Here is a 25,427-nt window from a genome sequence, read left to right on the forward strand (position 1 = left end):
GGTGACACCCTCACGAGCGATTGATGATCGGGAGCTGGTCGTGAGGTGTTAATCGCTTCTCGTTACCCCACGTATACTACACGATGCACGATGAAGGCCAAAATCGGGCCGATCACCAAATCGGTCGCATGACTCAAAAGTCGGCTCAAAATGGGCCAAAAATCGCACAGTGTGAGCCCAGCATTAGAGCAGCAATGTTTGTTCCCCTCAGAGAAAGAAAAGAAAAAAGGCTGCAAAAGTACAGGGAGGACTGGGAAAAGGAAAACACCTGGCTGGGAAAGTGCACGATAACACCTATAAAGCGCACTGCACTGTGTGCCGGCGCACTTTTTCCATAGGCATGCTTCTAGTGGTGGGCACAAGAAGAACATGAGGGGCGTGAAAGCTCGGGGAACCCTTAACCAATTTTTTGTCCACCAGGCCACGGCAGAAGCAGATATGGTATGTAAACACTGGTTTGTTGTTTAAACCCTCTGGTTAAGGTTAATATGGGCATGTGCAGTGAATATCAGCGCTATGTGGCCAGAAGTGTGATAATATCATTTATTTATTTTGTGTAATAAACAACTGCAAGGATGGATGATTACAACAAATAGATGACTAATACATAAAAGAAATACATAGATGAATAATGATGATGAGTTAAGGTGCGTAATCATGGGAACAAGCGGGTTTACAAACGGGAGCAGCTGATTAGCATTAGAAAAGCTGAAATAATACCTCAACTGAAGCCAATTGTACTAAATGCACTATATGTGCACTGTTACAAGAATATTTTTCATTCTATTGCTTTCTATTAATTTATATAATTTTAAGTTAAGCAGGACAGAGTTCTTTTAAAGAAAGATTTACTTATATTCTCAAAAGTTAAGCATGACAGGCTTCTGTTTAAGAAAGAGACCTGTTTTACTGTGTTAATGTTGTCATTGTGAGCTAAAAATAAATGGCTAAATGATCATTTGTTTCCCATATGATCATATCACAAAGAATAGAATATGCATCTGCTTAAATCAAATTCAAGTCAAATGGTTAAAAAATAATTTCACACACACAAAAAAAGAGCTACCACACTGGGAAGGGTGAAGACAACTGGGTTGCCCGGCCCTGGCCACGAGGTGTCCCTTATTTATTTTTCAGGGAGTTGGCAACCCTAGCAGTGTCCAAGCGTTTTGGGTTTTTTTTCCTTTTCATACCGCCGCCTCCCCTGCCATAACTCTGCGCCCCCCCTAGGGGGACTTTGGGAAGGTCTGCTCTACACTATACACACACATGGATAGATGGATCTATGAACACACACACACATCTTCAGTTTCACCTAATTGGAAAGGATTTCAGAGGAGTGAAACTACAGTATTTGAAGTTTGCTGGCAAACATGAGTAATTAATACTTCATGTTGCACAGGCTGCAGAGCTGACCTGTGCAGCTCTGTTATGAAAGAGTGTGGAGCTGCACTAATGATTGATTACACTACCAGACAGATTAATAGAGCTGTTATTTCCAAACTATAGCCACAGAATTAGGCCACTGATTTACATGTTGCTTAAAAGGGTAACAGTAAACATCAGCTAATGCACCTAGGTCCCTTGTGGGTTTATGATGTTAAAAAAAATAAATAAATAAATAATATATATATATATATATATATATATATATATATATATATATATATATATATATATATATTAGTCTAGCCTCAGTCGTGTAAAGTAATTTAACTCTCTTCAGGCTTCAGATTATAATATATGGGAGATGGAAAACCATCAAATATACATTTGATTGAGGAGTCTTTTTGCAGTTTAAATCAGATTACATGCCTCTCTGCTGTCTGTGCTGTGAGGGGTTTTGCAGGATAATTGATGACTTGTTGACTTGTTAGTTAAAACATAAAGTCATCTGTTCCATATTCTGTTGTACTGATTGTGATGTTCTTTAATGCACCACAACAGGCACACCAGATGTTGTCTTTGTTAATGATGACTGGAGAGGAGTGGTTGCTTTGGACACATCATCTGCTTTGAATGTAAATTTTGGATGACCAGTTTTTGTTATGTTAGGTACAAGACCGAATGCACAATGTCATCAGCATTTTTCACTTGAAGTTTTTTATATACATGTGTGTAACATATATTTTTGGTGTGTCCCCTGCCTCTTTCTTGTTTTTTAAAATGTACAAACCAAAACAAACTATTTATTTATAGGCTTATTAAGTTATTCATCAAGTTAAGTATCAGGTGCAGTCTGAAGAGTCTGCCGTCATTTATTGCCATGCTAGTTGTTTTCCTTTTCCTTTCTGTGTGTGTGTGTGTGTGTGTGTGTGTGTGTGTGTGTGCGCGTGTGTCTAAAGCTCCTTCTCATCCGATAGTGCACACAGAGCAAAGCTTTGTAGAGGAGAGAACGATACAGGAAGTAGATGTTGAGGGTAGGATGTAGGGAGGGACAGGAAATCCAAATATCTGATCATACAGTTTAGAAAAATTATGCAAAAAGCTTTGTGTTTAATTTTCAGGATCATGTGCTTTGCTATGAACTACATTTGCTGTATTACCTAAAAAGTGGTCCCTTCCAAGAGTGTCAAAAGGGTTTGTATTTAACAAAAGTTTTCAAGGTGGTAAAATAAACATTTAGATCCTTTGCTTAGATAAAAGTCAGCTTAATTATGTGAACACAGAAAACATAACGTGCACTTACAATAGTAAATACACTTGTATAGTCACTGTGTATGCAGAATGGGCCATGTCAGAATTTTATATATTACATTTGTGTGGCTCAGTTGTTACCACACACTGTGCCTCACAGCCTCACAACACAGGGAGGTGGGGCCTTCTTGTGTGCCTGGGAACTCCAACTTCCTCCATCAGTCTACAGATATTTATTAGATTAATTGGTGGTTCTGAAATGTTCTAGCGTATGTAAACTACGTCATCTCTTTGTATTAACCTTGTGATGGATGTGTGTTCAGGGTGTATCCCAATGCTTACTTATTAAGGATTGATGCACCCCTGGATTGATAAATGCTTAAGAAAATGATCGGTGTATAATATGTATGTCATTTTAATGATTTAGCTAAAGATAACTGTATTTTTTATTCATACATTATCTATGGGGATAATGCTTTGGGACTAGGGATGGGTATCGTTTAGGTTTTATCTGATACCGGTGCCAAAACGGTACTTCTGAAACGGTGCCGGTGCTTAAACGGTGCTCGAACCGGTGCTTAAAGAATAAAGAACACAAACTTCGTCCAAAAACCTCTTGTGTTTTTATTTTCCCAGTAATTTTTTTTAAGCAAAATTATAACAAAGTTAGCCCTTTCTGTCAATAAAACATAACGTCTTTGGTTGGAACCAGTCCTTAAACAATTGAAAACAAACTTTGTCATGAAACCTGTGATGTTTAGCAGTTTTTTTGCAAGAAGATAATCATATTAGCCTTTTCTAGAGCTATACGGCATCGCTCTTGGCTGATGGCATGCCCAGCACAAGAGAAAACTCTTTCAGAAGGCGTTGATGAGGCTGGGACACACAAGTATTTTTCTGATAGGGCAGTGTTTCCCTCTTACTCCACCACCAGGCCACAGGGTCTTGTCCAGAGGTAATTCCTGGCAGTCTTTTGTATATTTGAAGCTCCTTCTGTACCTGCTCTGTGACTGAGGAGACTCTACCCGCTTGAGAAGCAGCCTGTTGAAGCTCTCTGTCTTCATCCTTAAACAGCTTTTCTAAGGGTGACTTCTGGACCTTACTTAGCTGAAAAACAACAAAAAAAGATGTGTGAGGTTTGCAAAATAAATAAAGATCACTTTTAGAATGCACTGGTTGTGTTAGAAAAAATATGAAATGACATATTTTTCTGGCTTGTCCATGTCAGCATCATCCACCTTGCTGTGTGCTTTGGGGTCCTCAGTGGGAGGCTATGGACACACAGATAGTAAAAGAGCATCCCTTCAACATAGAAACGACATCATGATGCAAAAGGACAAGATTGTACACACACAATGAAAATACCTGTGCAACTGCTGCTGTGGCATTTGCAACTGCTGTCTTCTCCAACCTGTCCCAGATGTCAGTAGTTGCCTCACCATCTAGCCTGCCTTTAAAACGTGGGTCCATCATCGTGGCCTCCTTCAGAAATTTCTGAAGGTTTTCATCCTTTAAGTAAAACAAGATATAACATAGGAGCTGATACTGAAAAAAGGTAACCCTATTTTTCATGCGCATTGACATTGTCTGCAAATACCTGATATCTTTTCTGCAGACTACCCCAGACTTTCTCTTTTATTGAAGAGGTGAAAACACTGTCTTCATCACATCGTCTGAAATGTGCCTCCAGCTTGGCCAGGATGGGGATGGTTTGGCTGCATGTGGGTGACTTGTCACTTGAGACACACATGGTTGACGTGTACAGGACTTGCATGCACTTAATAAACTCCTCTGCCTTGATTAGATCAGTGTGCGTGAACCTTTCTAGCCTGTTGAAAAATATTCACAATGTTAAAGGTAACTGACGTTATTTAGCTCTTGCAACTGATGCTCATGTCATTCACTTACTTGTCCTTGTCCATAGGCTTCCTCAGCCGTTGATCCAGAGCAGCTGCCTGGATTGCATCAAACTGCTCCATAAATCTCTTCACCATTAGGAAGAGAGAATTCCAGCGCGTCTTAACGTCAAGAATTACATTATGCTCTGGCAAATCTAAAGCACAGATAGACACAAACATATTTTAAATTACTATAAAAAAGCTAATATGAATGACAATACTTCTTGATATGTAACTGCATGCGCTACTTACTCAGGATTCGCTGCTTTTCTCTGAGCACAGTTTTGCTCAAGGATGAACGTTTGAGCCACACCACAACTGAACGGATTTTGGCACACCAGCTGGAAACTGCAGGAATGTCATACACCTTTTGTGCGGCCAGGTTGAGGGTATGAGCAAAGCATCCCACTTTTAAAAAGTCCAATTTTTTTCAAAGCAACATCCATGTTGCAGGCATTGGCAGCAATTATTTTCCCTCCCAAGTGAAATTGCTCATAACGCTTGATATTTCTTTAGCGACAACTGGATCTGTTTGTGACTCATAAACTGCTTCAGTGCTGAGCACATTCTGCTTCATTTTGCCTTTGTAGATGTAGTGAACAGTCACTGTGAGGAAATGGTCCTGAGCAATACTGGTCCATCCATCACAGGTGATAGCGACCTTGTTAACCTGTGCCAAATTCTGGATGAGGTTGCTTTTCTCCACGCAATACCAAGCAGGTATAAGTGTGTTGGATAGATCATCCCTGGATGGGGGCTGATACCTCGGATTAAGGGCAGAGGACATCTCCCTGAATTGAAAAAAACAAACAAAAAAACCCCCAAACAAATTTATAAAAAGAAAGTGTTTTTGGCTTGAAATTTAATTCTTTTTTTCAGATAAAATAAATAAAACATATAAAGCAGCTCCCAGAATAAACAGAAAATACATTTGAATTTTCATTAATTTTTTTCTTCCAGATAAAAAATAAAAACATATAGCTCACCTTTTATTCAAATATAGTTTACTTATAATATTTAGAGAAGACTTACAAAGCTAAGCTGCTATGAACATATTAACCTTTACAGTATTATACAGTCTATTTTTTATGTCAGAGTAATACAACATTTTTCACCTGAATGATGGTGACTCCACCGTTGAAAATGGATGGAGATCTTTGACTATAAATTTTGCCACTGCCCTATGAATTTCGTCCACTTTTTCTTTCGTCATTTTAGCCTTTTTGGCCAGGGTGAAGGGAGTATCTGCCATCAAACAAGAAGACAGCCGCATGTAGCTATGATGATGTTTGCTAGTTCACCTTACATGCATTAATTTAATAACGTGGTTAAATTACACACGAACAACATTAAGATACTCACCCAGAGAAGAACGGCTGCTGCTGCCATCATCATCATCATCAGTTATCATTTCTGCTACACTGGCAGGGCTAGGGGCCGGACTCTCCTCTTCGGGTTCTTGGATGTTGCTAACTCCGAGAACAGGCACCACACCCGCAGTAGATGTGCTAGGTGTGATGTCTTGCTGCAAGTTATCAAATGCGGTGCATTTCTCGGCTTTTAAAAAAACGCTATGCGATGCCATGTGTTTCATTAGATTTGAGGTGTTACCTCCTTTGCACATTATTACCTTTAAGCACTTGTTGCAGGCTGCTGAGTTTATATCTTTTGCTGTGAAGTACAGCCACACTCTCGAGCGCTTCGCCTTCGGCATTTTAGCTCTGCTCTAAAAAAAAAAACCCCGTTACGTACCTGGGCCCGCCTACTATCCTGGGAAAGGAAGTGATTGGCTAGATTTCTCAGGGAAAAAAGCACCGAAATGAAGCACCGAATTGTGCGGTGCTTTTCGGTCTGGTTACTACCGTTTATGTCAGAACCGGTTCCACAATGGCACCGGACACTGGTACCCATCCCTATTTGGGACTGCAGATGGAAATTAGCTGATAGATAAATATGATACAAGGCATGTTTTCCTTTTTATGTCATTATGTATTTTGTGCATGGTCCCTGAAATAAGACACAATGTAAAATAATAATAATAATAATTATACAACTTAATATATTAGTGGATTCATATTCTAAAGCTTACAAAAACAACAAACACCTCATATTTTAAAATAATAAAATGGAGTACAAAGTACAAAATTTGCAGACAACAACCGCAACGTGAAATCAATAGTCCTCCAAATTGGTATGGTGATCCTCACTTTTTTTTTGTTCTCCTTCTCATGACATGGAAGAATGACAGATTCAGGGAAACAGAGTCATGTTCAGCACAATGTACATTGAGATTATTACATTGTTGCAACAGCTTTTGTTGTGATTATAATACATATGAAATCCATAAACACAAATTTTTTAGCATTTATGTTTATGCCTAACAAGAGCATAATAATTATTTTACAGCTACTACACTACCTTGTGGTTCGACATGTAAAAAATATAACAGTGTGGTGTACTTGGAAGATACTGCACAGGACCGACTGTTATAAAAGCGATTTTATAAGGAAAATTTGTTTGTGTTGAGGGAAAGGACAAAGTTCAAGATAAGAAGAAGTTTGATATTGAGAGTGTCTCCAGAGCTGCCATGGAGAGTAGCTGGCCATTACTGAACTCCCATAAAGCTTTGTGTGCAAAGAAATGCTGAATGCTGAAATTCTAGTCTTTGAACAATACGTTGTTTTCACAGCTCAAGTGAAACTCTCGTCAACTTGACTGACACACATTTTAGTTCTAGCTGAGAACAGTAAAAACAATAAAAAGAAAATAGACTGTCAGCCCACCCAAACTGTTTGACTGACATTTATAGTTTCAGAAAGCATAGTTCCTACAGAACTTAGCAGCGAGCACTTGCTATGTGATTTAAGGACATATGAAAAAATTATTTGTGACTGTGCCTCGGGTGGTGCTTGTAGAAAAGTATGTAAATACTGTAGAAATGCAAACAAAAAAGAATTTCCATTGATCTCATTGTGTGCTGTGAGTAAGCATATAAAGAGCTGCTTGTAGCAAGGTGTTCAGCATTGTATAAGGTAGTTTTTTTTGTTCCCTTTCACTATGACCATGCAGGTGTCTGTTTGATGGATTGTCTCTATCATCTCCTTTAGCTTCTCTGTCTACTGTAGTCTGTATTCTTCAGAAAATAATCAAAATTGCCTATTCCAGCTCATGCACACATGCTGCAACTTTTCTGTTGAGTTCTTTCCTGCCCCACTCACCCACATTTCCCTACATATGTTACTTTGCAGAACATATTTGCTTCTTATGTTGACTGAAGCATTCCCAGTTCTCCACTGACAGAAAGTATTTCATGACAAGCTATCAGATAAGAACAAAAAGTCTGAGTTTGCACTTGGCTATAGTTTTGAATAGGAATCTTGGTCTGCAAATTATTATTGCTCAGTTAAAAGCCAGTGGGGGAATATGGCAAACATGTGAGCAAACAATTGTGGGCAAAAATTGGTCTGTAAATTGTAATTTTTCTGAGATTATTCATTATGGTACCATGTCTGTAGTAGCAGGCTGATTACTACTAGAGCAGGATGGTTACACACCCTTTTGTTATGGCCTCAGATTTTTAACCCGCGATAAATGAAAGGGCTCAAAAAAGCCAGGCTATCCTTCAATCTCCTTAACCTCAATTAAAAGTGTTTCCCAATCAATTAACTGTATCCAAGATGCACTCATTGAGACTTTATATGGAGCGGCAATTTCCAAGATTTAAAGGTAAATCATCTGCATACGAATTTTTAAAAATGTACAAAGAGAAAAAGAACAATGCCAGATAGACCCTTATGGAATTTCAGATGTCATAACTGCTGATGCAGAGTAGTATTTCTCAATATTAACAAAAAAAAGTCATGAGTTTGATTTAAATTAGTTAAGAACCAAATCCTTGACTCCTTCAAAGTGTTCCAGGTGTTCTGTCTTAATGGGTTAATCATGATTGACATTGTTAAAATCAACACTTAAGTCCAGCAGAACTAAGAAAGCACAATCACCAGAATTAAAGGTCTGATGGATATTGTTCTCGTCTAGAAATAATAGTTGAATAAAAATAATGTTTTCTAGACTTTTAGCATAAAGTAGCAGTTCTGATATAGCCATTCTTAAAGAAGCAAGGAATTTTCTTCTATGAGAATGACTGTACTACTGTGTAAACACACAGGAACTATACTAAAAGCGAAACATAAATTTATAATTGTAAGAACACCAAGATCTATCAGATCAAAGTTGTCCTTAATAAACCAAGATGGAAGATCTATTGCAGAGGTGGAGGACGTCATGAGAAACCAAGACTAAGAACTGGGAAAAAGACACAGTTTGAGAATTCCACTATTGGCTGGCAAACCAAAAGATTGACTCCAAGAATTAAAATATTTGCTCCAACAGTTTTCATTGTGTTTTATTGTGACAGCTTCAAACATCCTACCTGTTCCTTTTGTGTTTTAGCCTAAAGCCCTAAGATACAACTTTTGTGTAATGTAGTTGTAATTGTAGTTGTTCTTCTGGAAGCACAGCTGTTTGAATACATTTTTGATTTAATACTTAATGGTTAGTTCTCCAACACAAAAATGTTTTAACTTTACATAAAATCCTGATTCATAATATCACACCTGATTCTCTGCTTTTTCCTTTATCCGGACAGAATACTGTCATCAAGACAAGTTAGCTTCATTGTCATCTGTGTTTCATTTTCAGCTCGGTGGGTAAATACCTGTAATCAGCAGTCTAGGACAGTAGAGCCAAAGTATACTGCAGCTTTTTTTCTTTATTAAATGAAGACCTTTTTTTTAATGAAAGATCAATTTTGAATCAGATTGTAAAACTAAAAATTCCAATCCATAATAAGTGAGCATAACACGATATAATATTGCTGAAAAAACTGAATAGTTTCTTTCAGGGCTTGATTTAATCTCATCATATCTACTGTACAGTCATTTAAATTGCATCAGTTGACTAATGCAATGTTCCACTAGAATATAATTTTTGTTTTAAAAAAAAAAGGAACAAAACTTGCTCAATACAAACACAGGAAAACAGACTATGACTGAAGGACTTGCCTACTAGATTACTGCAAGAATGTAGGTTGGCCAAACAGTGAAAGTAGAACTTGAAGGTAACAGGAATGCAAAACAAGTAATTGGGACATAATTAATTAACATAATTAACATAATTTGTCATCCATTAATCTATCCATCCACCCCCCCTCCCCCTCTCTTTTACTGCACTGTTTATTCATTCTATTTATTTTATCTCTAAGCATTTTTAGTATATCTTTACAGACCGTTTGTCAGAATACAGTTCAGTTTGTACACCTGAAAAAAATTGCAATTTGTCTTTTCCATTGGCATTCCTTCATTTCTTCAGGAATTGCTTCGAGTCTGTCCATTTATCTTTTATCACCTTTCAATTCCATCAGCTTTTTCTTTTCTCATGCAGAATCACATTTATTGTAATTCCAGTCTCATTATGGTTTCTCTCTGTTTTTCATATTTACTATGAAGTATGAACTACTGGATCTCAGAAACTGTGGTGACAGTTGAATGTAATATTTGTTCTTCTGTCTCTGTATTTTTTGAGCTACAAGCACAAAACTAGAGGTCTGTAAATTTATATCTCTGGTATTTAATTGGCGCGTAATTGCTGAGACATGGTACATGAAGTTGCTAGACTGATTATATGTTGATGTACTACAGAGGAAGCCACAAAGAAAAGACAACAGGGTTACTTCCCATCGTAAACTGCATTTTCAGGTTTATCTGTGCTTGCTGTCATTTTCATAGTGACTTATGAAACTATTTAAAAAGGTTTCTCTTTTAAATCCGTATTGCTCTCTTAAAGACCCACATGATAAATGTAATTCTTGGTTCTTCAAAGAGGTCCTTGGGGATTTTTTGTTAAATTGTCAGTAGAATTGTTGAAGTTACAGAGGACAGACATGAAGCGCTTTAATGTTGAGTCAGCTGAATTCCTGTGGGAGTCTTTGTTAAGAAAAAAAAAATTGAACATGGAACTCACCACTGAAGGTGCCCTGTTTTTATAGTCTTCTCAGTTGCTTCAAATCCATTGAAATCAATTAAGTCTTTTCTAAAGCTTCTTCAACATCACAGGATGGTCACTGCTCTTATACACAAACCCTTTAATATTGATTTTCTTTTTTCTTTTCAGGTACTAATGAATAAATATAACACATAGAAATTTACATTTACAACATTTGAAATGCATTCAAATCTATGAATTACATTTAGCCCTATTTTTAAATTCTTTACATTCTTTTATATCAGACTCCTTTAATTTGGATGATGTTCTGCTTTTGGAGTTTAAGTTCCTCATAATGTATCATGCACTGTGTGACGCAGGCAGGATTGCACGACCCAGAAGGCAAAACTAAACTCAAACCTCAGCTTTATTGCTGGACTGAAACGAATACAAAAACTTAACTGGAAAGAACAGGAACTAAACAAGCAGGCAGAACTCACAGGAGGAGAATGAAGAGGAGTGCAATGCCAGACAGAGGGAGACACAGACACTAAATACACAAGGAAATCAGGGCAAAGAGGAAAAACCTGAGACACACAGCTGGCAACAGTCTAATAGATGGGACAAGCTGAGCATGACCCCAGGAACAGAGGGAGCGAGAGAGCAATGGACCAGAGAGGGCAAGGGGTGAGAAAGAGACACACAGACAACTCGACAAACACAAAGAGAAGACAGGACAGAGTTCTGTCCTCAACCCAACAGAACACCTTTGGGATGAACAAGTGCGGAGACTGTGAACGAGGCTCTCTCGTCCAACATCGGTGTCTGACCTCACAAATGTGCTTCTGATACAATGATCAGAAATTTCCATCTTACCTAACAAAAAAAGATGTTACTTCAAAGGCCAAATTGCATTATATTTCTTCACGTCAATATACAGGCCACAAGAAGGGGTGACGTGGGACGTAAGTGGCCCCTGGTGGAAAATATTTAAATAGCCACACTAAGCATTTGTGACCATTTTTGTGGAGATTTTTTGTTAGGAATTTTTTGTAGTCATTTTTAAAGCAACAGTTTTATAAGATTTTTATCTGTCAAATAATGATTTCGATTGGCTTTCATGGATTCTTTTATCCAGAGCAGTTTACAATTGGAAATGTAACCATGAAAGATGAATCCCTAGGGACAATACACAATAGAGATGCTGAGCGTTTAATGACTCTAAGTTGAATAAAGAGGCAGACTCAATTTGTGTTTTTGTTATTCAAACCAATAAATTGAAAACCCAAAGGTATCTTGTTAACTATATTGTTGAATTAGCCTAAAAGAAAACATTCTCAAAAAAGGCTTGTCATATGTCTTAATTCATCTAGCTCATGTTAGTGTTCAATTATCTCAGTTATCCACAGTTTGTCTTCATTCAAGTTGAGGATATTTAAAGTATTCAAGTAAAGTGGTGGAGGGAAAGGGGGGGTGGGGTGACTTAGTGTTGTTAAATATGAAATTGACAAACAATAGTAAAATGAAGTGGCTATTCACTGAAAGAGGAAGTAAAGAATATCAGTAGAGAAAGATGGGATAAGATGAGACTTACAAAGAAGGTTTTAGTCAGACGAATGAACATTAGTTAATTCAAGCTGAGCACCGGGAATCACAGCACATACTGCAGATACTTATTTTCTTACTTTTTATTTTAATTAAAAAACATAATTTTTATATCTTACATAGTCATTCCAGGTGAATTGCAATACATCATGCCAATTTTTGCTTTAATTTTGATTATTATGGATTATACTTCATGGAAATCATAAATTCGGTATCCCCAGTTGGTAGAATATTTAAATTCTGTTTTTACTAACAGTGTAAATACAGTGTTTATTGGTCAGTGCACACTATCGCACTCATGGGCAAGACTGCTGATGTGACAGTTGATCAGATGATGATCAATGACATGCTCCACAAGGAGAGTATGGCACATTGTGCTTTATCAAAGGGTTGAATGTGAGAAAGAAAGCGTAGTAGAAAAAGGTGCACTCGCAACTGGGATGGCCACAGTTGTGGTTCGATCATCAAGAAAATATAATTCCTGAACTTGTGAGAGCCTCACAGAGACTCAGGCTTGTGTCATCACATCAAGCGTCATCATTCAAAAACATCTTCATAAAAGGAACTACAACTGTTGCATTCCTAATATCAAGCCAGCCATGAACCAGAGGCAATATTAGCAATGTCTTACCTGGGTTAGGAGAACAAGAACTGAGCTTTTGCTATGAAGGAGGTTCTCAGATAAAAGTCATCTTTGCCTCTCATTTTGAAATGAAGATCATAAGTTTGGATGACGAGTGGAAGGACACAAATTTAAAGATGTTGGAAGTCCAGTGTGCAGTTTCTGCAGCCAGTAATGATTCAGAGTGACATGCCATCTGCTTTTGTAAGGTGGTGTCCAAAGTCAACAAATCTGTCTACCAGGAAATTATGGAGTGTTTCAAGCTTGCATGTGTTGACAAGCTTTATGGAGGTGCTGATTTCCTTTTCCCAAAGCACATGTCCACTGTTCCAAAACTACTACTAAATGGTTTGATGACCATCTTATTATTGTGGGTTAGAAACATCTGGAAGCCCCACCTCAGTGTTTAACTCTACTTTTTAGAAGTTCTTTTCATGATTGGTCTTAGAAAATATTTTGTGATTTGAGATGCTTCTGATTTTCATGAGCTATAATCATGAAAAAGATATAAAATAGTTTGAATGAATACAAAATCTTTAGATAATTTAGATATGGTTGTCAGATCTGGATAAGGGTCAGCTAATGCTAGTTTGCCCATAATTCACTGTGATAACAAATGGGAAACTAATGCTGGCTATTGAAAATGGGCATAAAAAGAATGCACTAATTGGACAAAGCTAAACTGAACAACTGTTTCCAAGCACTGTTTTTTTTTTTACCATGGACGACCGTGGCTCAGGGGGGTTGGGAAGCGTATCTGTAACTGCAAGGTTGCCGGTTCGATCCCTGGGCTCTCTGTCCTGGTCGTTGTGTCCTTGGGCAAGACACTTTACCCTACTGCCTACTGGTGTTGGCCAGAGCTTGCCTCCACCAGTGTGTGAATGCCAGAGTGAATGAATAGTGGCATTGTAAAGCGCTTTGGGTGCCTTGAAAAGTGCTATATAAATCCAATCCATTATTATTATTATTATTACTAAATCCAAAGTTGTTTTAAAAGAAAATCGTGTCACTTGGCAGCCTCTGGACAGTGGCTCTGGACATTTATTTTGGGCTGTTATTTTAAAAGATGATCTTTAACTGTATCTTTTAACTGTAATAAACAAAACAAAACAAAAATCTACATGTACAAAATCACCAGTCAGATCTGCTGACATTGCTTAGACATTGATGACATTGGTTAAAAAAACATCTTAATAGGCTTTTTTTGCCCTGTGAATATATTTACCATCAGCTGAGCTGTTGTGGAATCCTTTGATGGGTTTAAATTCAGGAGTCTTTGAGTTTCAAGTCTCTCCAGTCTAATATTGTGAATACTGAACAAAAAAATGCAAATCTCTTACTACAGTGGTGTGAAAAAGTGTTTGCCCCCTCCCTGATTTCCTTTTTTTTTTGTGTGTTTGTCACACTTAAATGTTTTGGATAATTAAACAAATTTAAATATTAGACAAAGATAGAAAAAGTGAACACAAAATGTATTTTCTAAATGAAGGTGCTTGTTAAGGGGGGAAAAAAATCCAAACCTACGTGAAAAAGCGATTGCCTCCTAAACCTAATAACTAGTTGGGCTACCCTTAGCAACTGCAATCAAGCATTTGCGATAACTAGCAACAAGTCTTTAGCAGCACTGTGGAGGAATTTTGACCCACTTTGCAAATTTGTTGTAATTCAGCCACATTGGGTTTTCGAGCATGAACTGCCTTTTTAAGGTCATGCCACAGCATCTCAATGGGATTCAGCTCAGAACTTTCACTAGGCCAGTTCAAAGTCTTTATTTTGTTTTTCTCGTCATTTAGAAGTGAATTTGCTGGTCTATTTTGGATCATTGTCCTGCAGCAGAACCTAAGTGTGCTTCAGCTTCAGGTCGCCAACAGATGGACTGACATTCTCCTTTAGGATGTTTTTGTATACAGCAGAATTCATGGTTTCAATTACTATAGCAAGTCTTCCAGGTCCTGAGGTAGCAAAAAAGCCCCAGAACATCACACAACCACCACCATATTTTACTGTTGGTATGATGTTCATTCATGATTTTTGGCAAATATGAGATGAGCATTGATGTTTCTTTTGCTCGTCACTGGTTTTCTCCTAAAGCCTCTCATATATGTCATTTTCGCCCAGTCGCTTTCTTATTGCTGAATCATGAAGTCTGACCTTAACTGTGAAATGTGAAGCCTGCAATTCTTTCATGTTGTTTTGGGTTCTCTTGTGACTGCCTGGATGAGTTGTCAATGTGTTCTTGGAGTAATTTTGGTAGGCCGGTCACTCCTGGGAAAGTTCACCATTGCTCTTTGTTTTCTCCATTTGCGTATAGTCGCTCTCACCGTGGCCCGCTGGAGTCCCACAGCTTTAGAAATAGCTTTGTAACCTTTTCCAGTGACTTTGTTTCTCAGGTGTTTCTTTAAATTGTGGTGTGAAGTGTTGTTTTTGAGATCTTCTTGCTTGCTTTACTTTCTCAGACAGGTTCTATTTAAACGATTTCTTGAGTTAACAGGTCTGGCAGTATTTAGGCCTTAGTGTGTTTAGTAAAAGTGAACTCAGCTTTCAAAAAAATGTGGTCACAGTTAATTCATTTAACAAGAGCAGCAATTACTTTTTCACATAAGACCAGGTAAGTTTGGGTAGCTTTTCTCCCGTAATCAATGAAACCATCATTTAAAAACTGCATTTACTCTGCACTGTAATGTAAATTTGTGGTCAATGATCTGAAGCATGTAAATATAACAAACATGCAAAAAACCCTAGGAAATCAGGAAGGGGGCAAACACCTTTTCACGCCACAGTATAAGGGAAAGTTCCCCTAATAATACATTTTACATTTGAGTTTCTCACATTTGACTCAGTTTCGGGTCCAGCCTCAAGTGCCCATTGAGGAGCAGCAGTTTTTTCCCAGTTTTTAAAATGATTTTAGCCCCTGAGGTTGGCACTTTCTGATGTAAAATGGTAACTGCACAGAAGTTTAATCTGTGTAAGTCCAAGGTTTAGGCATACTAGAGTTACAGTCTACAGTGTAGAACAGGAGGAACGTGAAGATGACATATCCCCGCGGCCTGTCTGCCCTCGACGGACAATGTTTCGCTCCGATCAGCAGATCAAGACCTGATCACTTTACATAGGGATGCATTGTAACCTCTGTAACTACACACACGTGTACACACCTACAGAATAGCTGGGGTTCAGGTCAGAAGCAGATATGCTGGAGTCTGCTGCCCATCATAGCTGCATTGATTTCCTTTCTCCTGCGTCAGGCTGTCTTGTCAACAGACTCCTCTAGATGAATTATTCACAGGACAGCCCTGCCAGGATCTGTAAATAAATACTTAACTAATATTGGCCTCTACAACCCACAGTGCTCAGCTTACTGTGAGGGGGGCTTTGAAGGAAAATGAAGACAGCAACACAAAATTGGCCCTGAAGATAAGTTTTCATCCATCCTTGTTGGAATCTGTTAAGTGTTTAATCGCTGGCTTATTTGTGGTGATCTCAAACCGCAATAGTGTTTCCTCCCCTGATGCTGTATAATCAGAGTCTTGGTAGAATTGATTACATGTATAGTGCTAATTAAATTATTAAGTCAAACAAACTGTAGCTTTGTTATACTGTTGTTTTTTACATCTCAATAGACTGCGCGAAAACTATTTTTCACATTAAAGGGAAACAACAGATAACAAATTATATTTCCTCGTCTTGCTGATCTTTCATAATTAGCAAGAGTTCGTAATGCTGATGAAATGTAACTTTGAAGGAAGCATTCCATCTAATGCAAGTTATTTTTAATATTTAGAAGAAGAAAAAACAAAAGTGTGACACATGTTTTCACACTCGAGGCACAAATCACTCTTCTTCACACTGTTCTTCACGCAATACTCAGTGGAGAAATGACCATATGGAGCAAAGTGTTAAACAACATTCACAGGCTTCTGTCTGTTCATCAGCCTTCACACAGTGTGTATACCAAAGCAAAACCCACCTTGAGGCATTTTTGATGCTGTATCAAGCAAAAACAATATAGCAGGAAAAGAGCATCATTAGACTGGCTGTAGAGTAGCTCTAATTACACTAATGGGCTCTCTTGAAATGTATCTCTCCCTATTTTTAGGTGTGTCTACAGTAAAATCCTCTTAGGAGCTTTGTGCAGCATATACAATAATAGTACACGCGATAATGATTAAATAGTGCCCTAACATAGACATTATTAAATAAAGCCCATTTCTTGACTACTTCAGAGCAAGCAGAGATGCTTCGCTCCAGTGGCTTTGTTACCAGTTCACAGAACAGCCACCTTTAGAGGCAGATCTCTGATAAGGCCAGGCAAGATGTCAGAAACCCATGATGTCTTTTTTTCAGATGTCTGACTCCTTAACCCAAAATGTTCACCAGTCTTCCTATCTGACACTCTGTACACTTGTGTATTTTGTCTACAGCCATGTAACGTTTTCTTCCACTTTCCCATAACTTCCTTTTATTCCAGTTTTATAGATTTTAGACTTCTGGACCACAAAAAGTGCTAAAGTTTTAAAACTTTAAATTGCTTTCTTTTGTTACAGACAATAGAAGTAGTACAGGAACAATGAAGAAATGCAGTACACAGTCAGCCATCATGGAGAACCCAGAAATCTACTTCACACCAGTACAATCGTCCTCATTTTGTGGCTTTTTATCTGAGTAATATGTAATACATAGTAAAATGACTGTGTTAGATTGTAGATTGTTTTAAAAAGGGGGGTGTGCAGTCATGTTATGATTGCCACGCTTCATAGGTTTAATCTTGCAGTGTGAAGCAGCAGGTCTTAACCCCGATTTGTGACCGTCTTTCATTTTATGAGCTTTGGATTAAAACATCTGCCATGTGGTGTATGCTACACATAACGAGGTTTGTAATAAGATCAGCCTGCGTGACACTGGGATCACAGCTATTTCTCTGTTACAAAGCCTCTTTCCTCTTTTAGACTTTCATCTGAGCAGACAGATTTTTTTCTCTGTATGGATTTGGTGGACTGACAGAAGCAAAGGAGTCTTTTTCTTTCTGTCTTCTCAGTGTGCCACTCTCTCTCTCAGCGTCAAGCTTAACCATTTTGTAAATGACATGTTAGAAAAGCATTGTATTGTCAGTAACATTTTTTTTGTTAGTGCAGCTGTGTACACTCCCTTCATGATGAATCAACTAAAAGTATCGTTTTTAGGATTCAAGTCAGTTTTTCGCCTCTCTATTGTGTTTAAACTTTGTAAGACTGCTGGCTTGACTGCATTTGTGCTGATACTGTATTGCTTTCAGCGAATGACCAGTGTGAACTTTCTTTTATGGCTTTGTTATGTGTGTGCACATTTGCGTTTAACAACAGATAAAAACAGATATAACAAGACGCATTTTTCCTTTATGGCTAACAGTTGACAACAGACCTCCTGCTGAGATTTTAAGAAACTGGAACGATGACTCAAAACTTACTTTAATCGCTTTACACAGCATGAAGAGATTGTGTATGTGTTTTAATGTTTCTGTGTTGTAACTCACTGAGGATTTTGCTCCTTGTATATACCAAAGAAGCATGGATAATTTTTTACCACAGTGTTGTCATGTCTTTGTGACTCATTGAGGTAAAATCCCAGTCACACAGACCAGGTGGCCAGTTGGTGACCTCTGACAATATCTGGTTTGTATGGTTGGCCAGGTTGGTGATTGAGAAGATTGTTCGGCATCAAAATAAAGGTTGCCTTTCAAAATGTGTAGGTTGCAGTAGTCCAACTGGTCAAGGAATACACGTTTCTCTACTGATTGAAGGTTTCCAGTCTCTAGGCCTATGTGACTGAAGCCTAACAAAGTACATTTTAACCCTTTATAATGAAATCTATACTGTGCAGTATGGCCAATTTGTGTCTTTATGTCAATTCCAAATAAGAAGTTGGAGTTCATTGCTGTTCTCTATGTAATGCAAAAGCATACATTCCTCACTGAGAAACTGAGACACTACCTCAGTGCCTGTGAAGGTAAGTTCCTTAGCAGTATGCTGGACTACACATTATCTCAAGAGCTCATATAGTCCTCTGATGCAACAACAATAACCTGAGATACATTTATTCCTTTTTGATGGAGAAGGGGAAAAGGGACTAACAAGTAAACGTATCTGTTAGTAAAGAGGAAAAGTCTGTGTGCAAAAAGTTATAGAGCAAATTTGTTCAGAAAGGATAGCAGCATGTCTACAAGTGAGAATGGCAAGTGAATGCTTTTCATTCAGCATGACGTCAAAAAAATGTAAATTTTTGTAGGCCTAAGGTATTTCTGTCAAGTTGTCTAAAAGTTAAACATTTTGTTGCCCAGTGTTAAAACATACAGGGAGCTGAAAAACAGTGACGATACAAAGACAGAAACAAAGTCTGGAAAAGAGAGAGATATAATTGCTCTGGGGGATTGTATCCGCATTCAGCCACTACTGGGGAGATTGGTGACATCCACCATATTGATTAGTGCATTTAATGCTAACACACACACACACACACACACACACACACACACACACACACACACACACACACACACACACACACACATCCATGCTGGGATAGCACAATGTGATTCCATAGCCACTCTCCCAGTTCCAAACCTGATATGCTTTAGCTAATTCTACACTTCTTTTCTACTTCTTTCTTCTACTGATATGTTTCTCTGTGTCTTCTTTACTTTACACTTTCTTTCTAACTGTATGTTCTGTACAGCTGGTCTCAAGGTGACATAGAGAAAAACCTGTTAAAAAGAAACTTTCAAGTTCATCAAATTGTATTTAAGTCAGTTGCTGGAACGTAAAATCCGTGCGTGGACATTACACATGACTTATTTAGCTGTTTTGAAATGAGGCATAATGTGGGAGGAGTCAGTCTGCCTGAGAAACCAAAAGACACTGAAAGCTCATATTGTAACAATCTGTTTATCACAAAGGCAACCCACCCTAAAGTGTTCCCTACTTTACCCTCTCAAATAATTTATGCATCATTCAGTAAGACTTCAACCAAAGTTGTTACAGTATGCAGCAGCACACTGTATGAATTGAGGAGTGGACCCAAAATCTAGACACAAAGGAACATGAGACTAAACTTGAATATTAACAAAAGGCAAGCCTTTTAATATGGCTAAAAGGTGGGGAAACAAAAGGCACATGCACACTGGGGAGAAACTAACTAGAACTAAACTGGGAAAACTGAATGCTGAAGACAAAGAGCAAAACCTTGAATGTGGAAAATCCTGGCGACATGGAAACATGTCTCCTGACAAAGACTGAATGAGAAAACACAAACCAAATACACACAGGAGGATAATGAGGGAATGGGGAACAGGTGGGAACATAGCTGGGACAAATCAGACCTAACAAGACAAGGGGAAGCAAAACTAGACACAATGCACATAGGGCAAGGACTTTCACAATAAAACAGGAAACAGAATGTAATGCAGACATGACAACACGAACTTGATAACATAAGCAGTGTTGGTCAAGTTACTTGAAAAAAGTAATCGGTAACTAATTACTGATTACTTCCCCCAAAAAGTAATCCCGTTACTTTACTGATTACTTATTTTCAAAAGTAATTAATTACTTGGTTACTTTTTAAAAACACGATTTACAATCTGAAGAGGTGATAAAGCGATAGATCTTTCAGCCCAATTCTACTTTTTCTACATAATCCATCATACAAAATGTAATCAAATGGAAAAGTCTCTTTTTTTAACTTGTTTTATCAGTTTTAATCTTTTAACTTTATGCATCAAGCAAAACATTTAATTATATGCAACATTCTCTGACTTGAATAAATTAGTTTAACATTTAAACCTATTTTCTACACATTCCAGCACATAAAATAAAATATTTTTTGTGTTTACACTCACTCTCACAGCAGAAAATAAATAAAGTCAAAGACTCAGCGGTCCTGTTGCACTATTTTCACCTGACACTAGCAAAACTAGTGTCTGTCCGTCAGAGGATAGACTTTAAAGTTCTGATGCTGGCCTATAAAGCTCTGAATGGTTTAGGACCAAAATACATCAATGACCTCCTGACCCAGTATGAACCATCCAGATCCCTCAGGTCATCTGGATCCGGTCTTTTATCAGTTCCCAGAGTCAGAACCAGACACGGAGAAGCTGCATTCAGCTTTTATGCTCCTTATATCTGGAACAAACTCCCAGAAAGCCTCAGATCAGCTGAAACACTCAGTTTATTTAAATCCAGGTTGAAGACTCACCTGTTCTCAGCTGCATTTGAATAAAGCACCAAATCCACACTTTAAGCTTAAATTTCAAAACTTACATTAACTACTGATTTTATCTACTGTTCTGATTTTATCTGTTTTGATTTTATATACTGTTGTTTGTTTGTTTGTTTGTTTGTTTGTTTGTTTGTTTGTTAATTAGTTAGTTAGTTTATTTGCTTGTTTTAATCAATTTTAAATAGTGCTGTCAATAGATTAAAAAAAATTAACTAACTAATCTCACAATTTTCTGTTATTAATTGCGATTAATCTCAATTACTTTATTAATAGCCTGGCTCCAATTACATTTTTTTTATTCTTTATATTTTAAGATTGTAACAGACATTTATGCAACACAATGAAGTAAATGCAGAATAAACACAAAGAATGTATGCTGAAATTCAAAGAGAATTTTAATAGTTTTCATCAATCTTTAACACAGTGAAAACTTACAAAAAACCTTTAAGGCCATCAACAGTGACTGAACCCAGGCCTACAGGTTAAAGTGAATATCATAACAATAAAGGGTGCACAAAACTCAGTATTTAAAACACAAAAAGACACAGCTGAAAACCCAGAATGTTGAACATTTTTCACTTCAAAGGAGCAATCTGGATTAGTCCTTCTTTGCACTCAGCCAGTTACTGAGGCAGACTATTCTGTTTACATTGTCTGATGACAAAGAAGCACGCTTCTTTTGAATGATGTGACCTGAGAGTGAGAATAATCTCTCACAAGGCACTGTGGTTGCAGGGGTTGACAGGTACTTGCGTGCAATAGGTGCCAGCCTGGCATGTGCTCCTTCTCTCTTTAACCACCACTGTAGTGGACACTCTCCTATGTCAATTTTGGGCTCTGCTTTGTACAGATTCAGACAGCAGTCTATAGCATCTTCCTCTTCCTCTGTATCTGAATCAGGAGAACCCAGCAAGCAGATGGACATCTTGCTCTTCTTTGGTGAGGGTTCCTCTGTTGTCTGAGCAGATGGTTGGTGTGCATCCGTCTCTGACATCAGAAGGTCATGTACTGATGCCCACACCTCTCTTCTTTCATCTTTGGAAAGGCATTTAAGATCTTTAAACCTGGGATCAAGGGCAGTAGCAATCTTCAGCCATGTGAGATTGCTGCTGTCCCTCCGCTGAGCTAGGTCTGTGGTAAAAATCTTCTTAAACCTCAAAACGTAGACTGGGTCATCATCTGAGGGCTCCATAATCCTGAACAAATGACACAAGGCTGGCAACACCATGGAACAAGAGACATACCGCTCTCCTCCCAGCAGTTCGGTAACATATCTGCAATAGAAAGATCAAGTCTGTATTTTTCTATTAATCACACAGAGACAAACATAAAAACTACATATGAAAATACACAGAGAGGTGGAGGTGGAGAACATACTTGAAAACAAAGCTAGAATGCAAAGATAGACACACAATCATGAGAAACAAAATGTATTTACCTGCAAGGTTCCAGTAGTTCCTCCAGCTTTTGCAGTCTGTCAAGCTCCTGGTCAGTCAACATAGTCACCTTGCTGTTTTGTTGAGTCAGGATGGTGGTCAGCCCAAATTTGTTTCTCTGGATCCGCTTGATCATCTCTAGGGTGGAGTTCCATCTTGTTGGAACGTCCTGAACAAGCGGTTCTGTTTGATGTCCATGTGCAGCTTCCTGTGCCTTTAATTCCTGAGCGTTTGCTGGACTTTTCCATTCGTTTGCAACATTCAGAAAATGGTCAGCACACGCCTCAGCATAGTGTCTCTCTTCAGTTTTACTCACTGTTAGTGCAAACGATTGCATAGTCCAGTCGTTATCAATAAAATGCGCCATGACCCCCAAGTAATTATCGTTGTTCACCGAAGTCCAGTGGTCTCCGGTGAGAGCGACATTCCTTACTTGCACAAGCTTGCTGGACTGCTGAGCCCTCTGGTCCCCATACAAAGTGTGCAGTCTCGACACAATGGTTCCTCTCGAGGGCAGATTGTAACACTCATCTCCTGATGCAGCACGAATGACTTCTCTCAGTCCATCATCTTCTACTATGCTAACTGGTCGGCAGTTTTTAGCTATCCAAACAACCAAGGAATTGGTTACCTTTTCTCTCACATTTTTTGTTATTCGTCCACAAGCACCATACTCCTGAAGCGTAGACTGGCGAGGTCCCGTAGAGGTGGATTCAGTTGGGTGTTTTGCTCTCAGGTGATACGCCAGTGATGAACTGCTTCTGTGGTACTTGAATTCAGCGTTGCAAATTGTGCATCTTACTCTCGTTTTGTCCAACAAGCCATCAGGCAACTTCTTAAAGAGAAACTTTCCACCCAAAAGTCCGCCCTCGTCCATGCTTGCGTGTGTTAGCTAGTGTTAGCTAGATAGTAGCATGGTGTCACTTCTTCTTCTAATCATTTCTGTCAGGCCAAACGCCAGCATAGCACACTGTTGCCCCCTCCTCCAGAGGTGCTCATGAATTTAAAGGTCTTAGATTACACGAAATTAATAAAAAAACAAAATCAGCGTTAAATTTTTTTAATGCATTAAACATTTCGCGTTGATCTTAACAATTAACGCGATAATTTTGACAGCACTAATTTTAAATCATGCTTTTTATTTGTTCTTGTTTCTAATGTCTCTGTAAAGCACTTTGAATCACCTTGTTGTTGAATTGTGCTATACAAATAAACTTGCCTTGCCTTGCCTGTAAAGCAGGACTGCGGGAGGCGGAGGTTTACCCTGGTGCAGGTGTGCCACGGTCAGTTGAAGAATCCGCGACTTTCTCTGTGAGTTTCCCATTACGTCGTTGCGCACTCGGTGCTTGCTTGGAAGTTTAGGGTTTTTTTTCGCTGTAAAAAGAAGTTTTCTTCCCACGCACGAAGGACACTAATGTTTTTGTCACTTTTTATGGAATCAAACTCAAAGTAAGGTCAGTACTTCCACGCTTTAAACGCTGCACGCTCATACTCTCTCCCACAATCGATATGTGATCCATTGTTGATCTGCACACAGCTGTTGTCACTAACGGCGCACTCGCTTACGTCACTGTCGTGAGACATTCTCGCAAAAAATCACGGTTTTAGTAACGCAGTAACGCAGCGTTCCTACGGGAAAGTAACGGTAATCTAATTACCGTTTTTGCAATAGTAATCCCTTACTTTACTCGTTACTTGAAAAAAGTAATCAGGTTACAGTAACGCGTTACAAGTAACGCGTTACTGCCCATCTCTGAACATAAGACAAACAAACATGAAACACATAAAGTTAAACTTAGATATAGTGGAAGAAAACACAAGGGGAATCTAATAAACAAATGAATTTAACTAACCTAACAAACTTAAACATAAACATTGACATCCAAATAAACTAAAACTTAAAACGCTGGGTCAACAGACCCGGGAATGTGACAAAAGTGGCCTTAAACTCATTGGGAAAGTGAAGTCCCAAACCCAGGATCTGAGCACTGTTTTCCCCCAAACTTCACTACAGTCACACCCTGCTGGCCATCAGAAAGAATGCAGGGTTTGGCTTAACTTTTCAAACTTAAAATGCATTCATCTTTTACACAGAGATGCAGGGACTAGATTGCCCTTAACAGTACAGGTATTTTATTTGTAGACAGCAGCAACTTACTACATTACTTTGTATTATTAAAATGTATAATTGTGTGCTGAGTCAATTAAATAGATTCGGTTTATTGAGATAATTTTGTATATCCATGTACTCATAAAATTACTTATATTTTAAACACTTAAATAAAAAATATTATCAAGAAAAATATCCAGATGTGCTTCCCGGAGACATAAAAATAAGACTATGAGCATTGCTTTTCTTTCATTTAATATTTACATATTTTATCCGTGTAGTAGGATTGAATTATTATTTTAAAAAACCAAACAGATGAAAAATTAACCTTTATGTGGCCACAAGTCCACAATCACTGGCTGGTGACAATTAGCTGAAGTTAGCACAAGCAAAATAAGTGGTTTGGAGAAGATGAGGAAGGACAACAGACATCACGTTAATTGACCAGGGGAAAACTGAGGCCATAAATCTACAAAGGCCAATGTGGGAAATGGGTAACACGAGGGTGCATCAGAGACAAATCAAGGAATAATAAGATAAAGGAAGCAAAGCAAAACATAAGACACAAGGGACAACCCACCATATGTGGCAAATGGTTATTAAGTGAGGCTGAGCTTTTAAGGTCCATTGCTTTTAAGGGTGCACAAGCTGATCCAAAAACTTGAACCATGAAGCAAAACTAGTGTCAAACATGTTCTCGTGTGTTGTATTTTCCCTGCTTTTGTTTAAAAATCCAACAAGTGCAAATTATCTTTATTTCCTAAAAGACCAATCATGTAGTCCAGTCATGATGAGGACAAGCATGCCGAACATCTGAACAGCGGAAGACGTTTGAAGTTATTCACTGTAACATTTGTGTGTAGCTGGCAATGAAAATCACATGAATG

At 38.2% G+C, this 25,427-nt stretch overlaps 2 protein-coding genes across 3 annotated transcripts in view; one reads left to right on the forward strand and one right to left on the reverse strand.

The window, feature by feature from the left end:
• The window catches only part of LOC113037346 (exostosin-1), a 342,532-nt gene that overhangs the window by 128,887 nt on the left and 188,218 nt on the right, over positions 1-25,427 (forward strand). The window lies entirely within an intron of this gene.
• Positions 21,454-23,396, reverse strand: LOC113037347 (E3 SUMO-protein ligase ZBED1-like). Its single transcript, XM_026194327.2, has 2 exons — positions 22,433-23,396; positions 21,454-22,268 (listed from the first exon to the last, which is right to left on the reverse strand). Exons 1-2 carry the CDS (start codon positions 23,305-23,307, stop codon positions 21,593-21,595), a joined length of 1,551 nt encoding a protein of 516 aa, XP_026050112.1. The 5' UTR covers positions 23,308-23,396; the 3' UTR covers positions 21,454-21,592.

This window comes from Astatotilapia calliptera, chromosome 15 (genome assembly GCF_964374335.1).
Source record: "Astatotilapia calliptera chromosome 15, fAstCal68.1, whole genome shotgun sequence".
NCBI classification, from domain to species: domain Eukaryota; kingdom Metazoa; phylum Chordata; class Actinopteri; order Cichliformes; family Cichlidae; genus Astatotilapia; species Astatotilapia calliptera.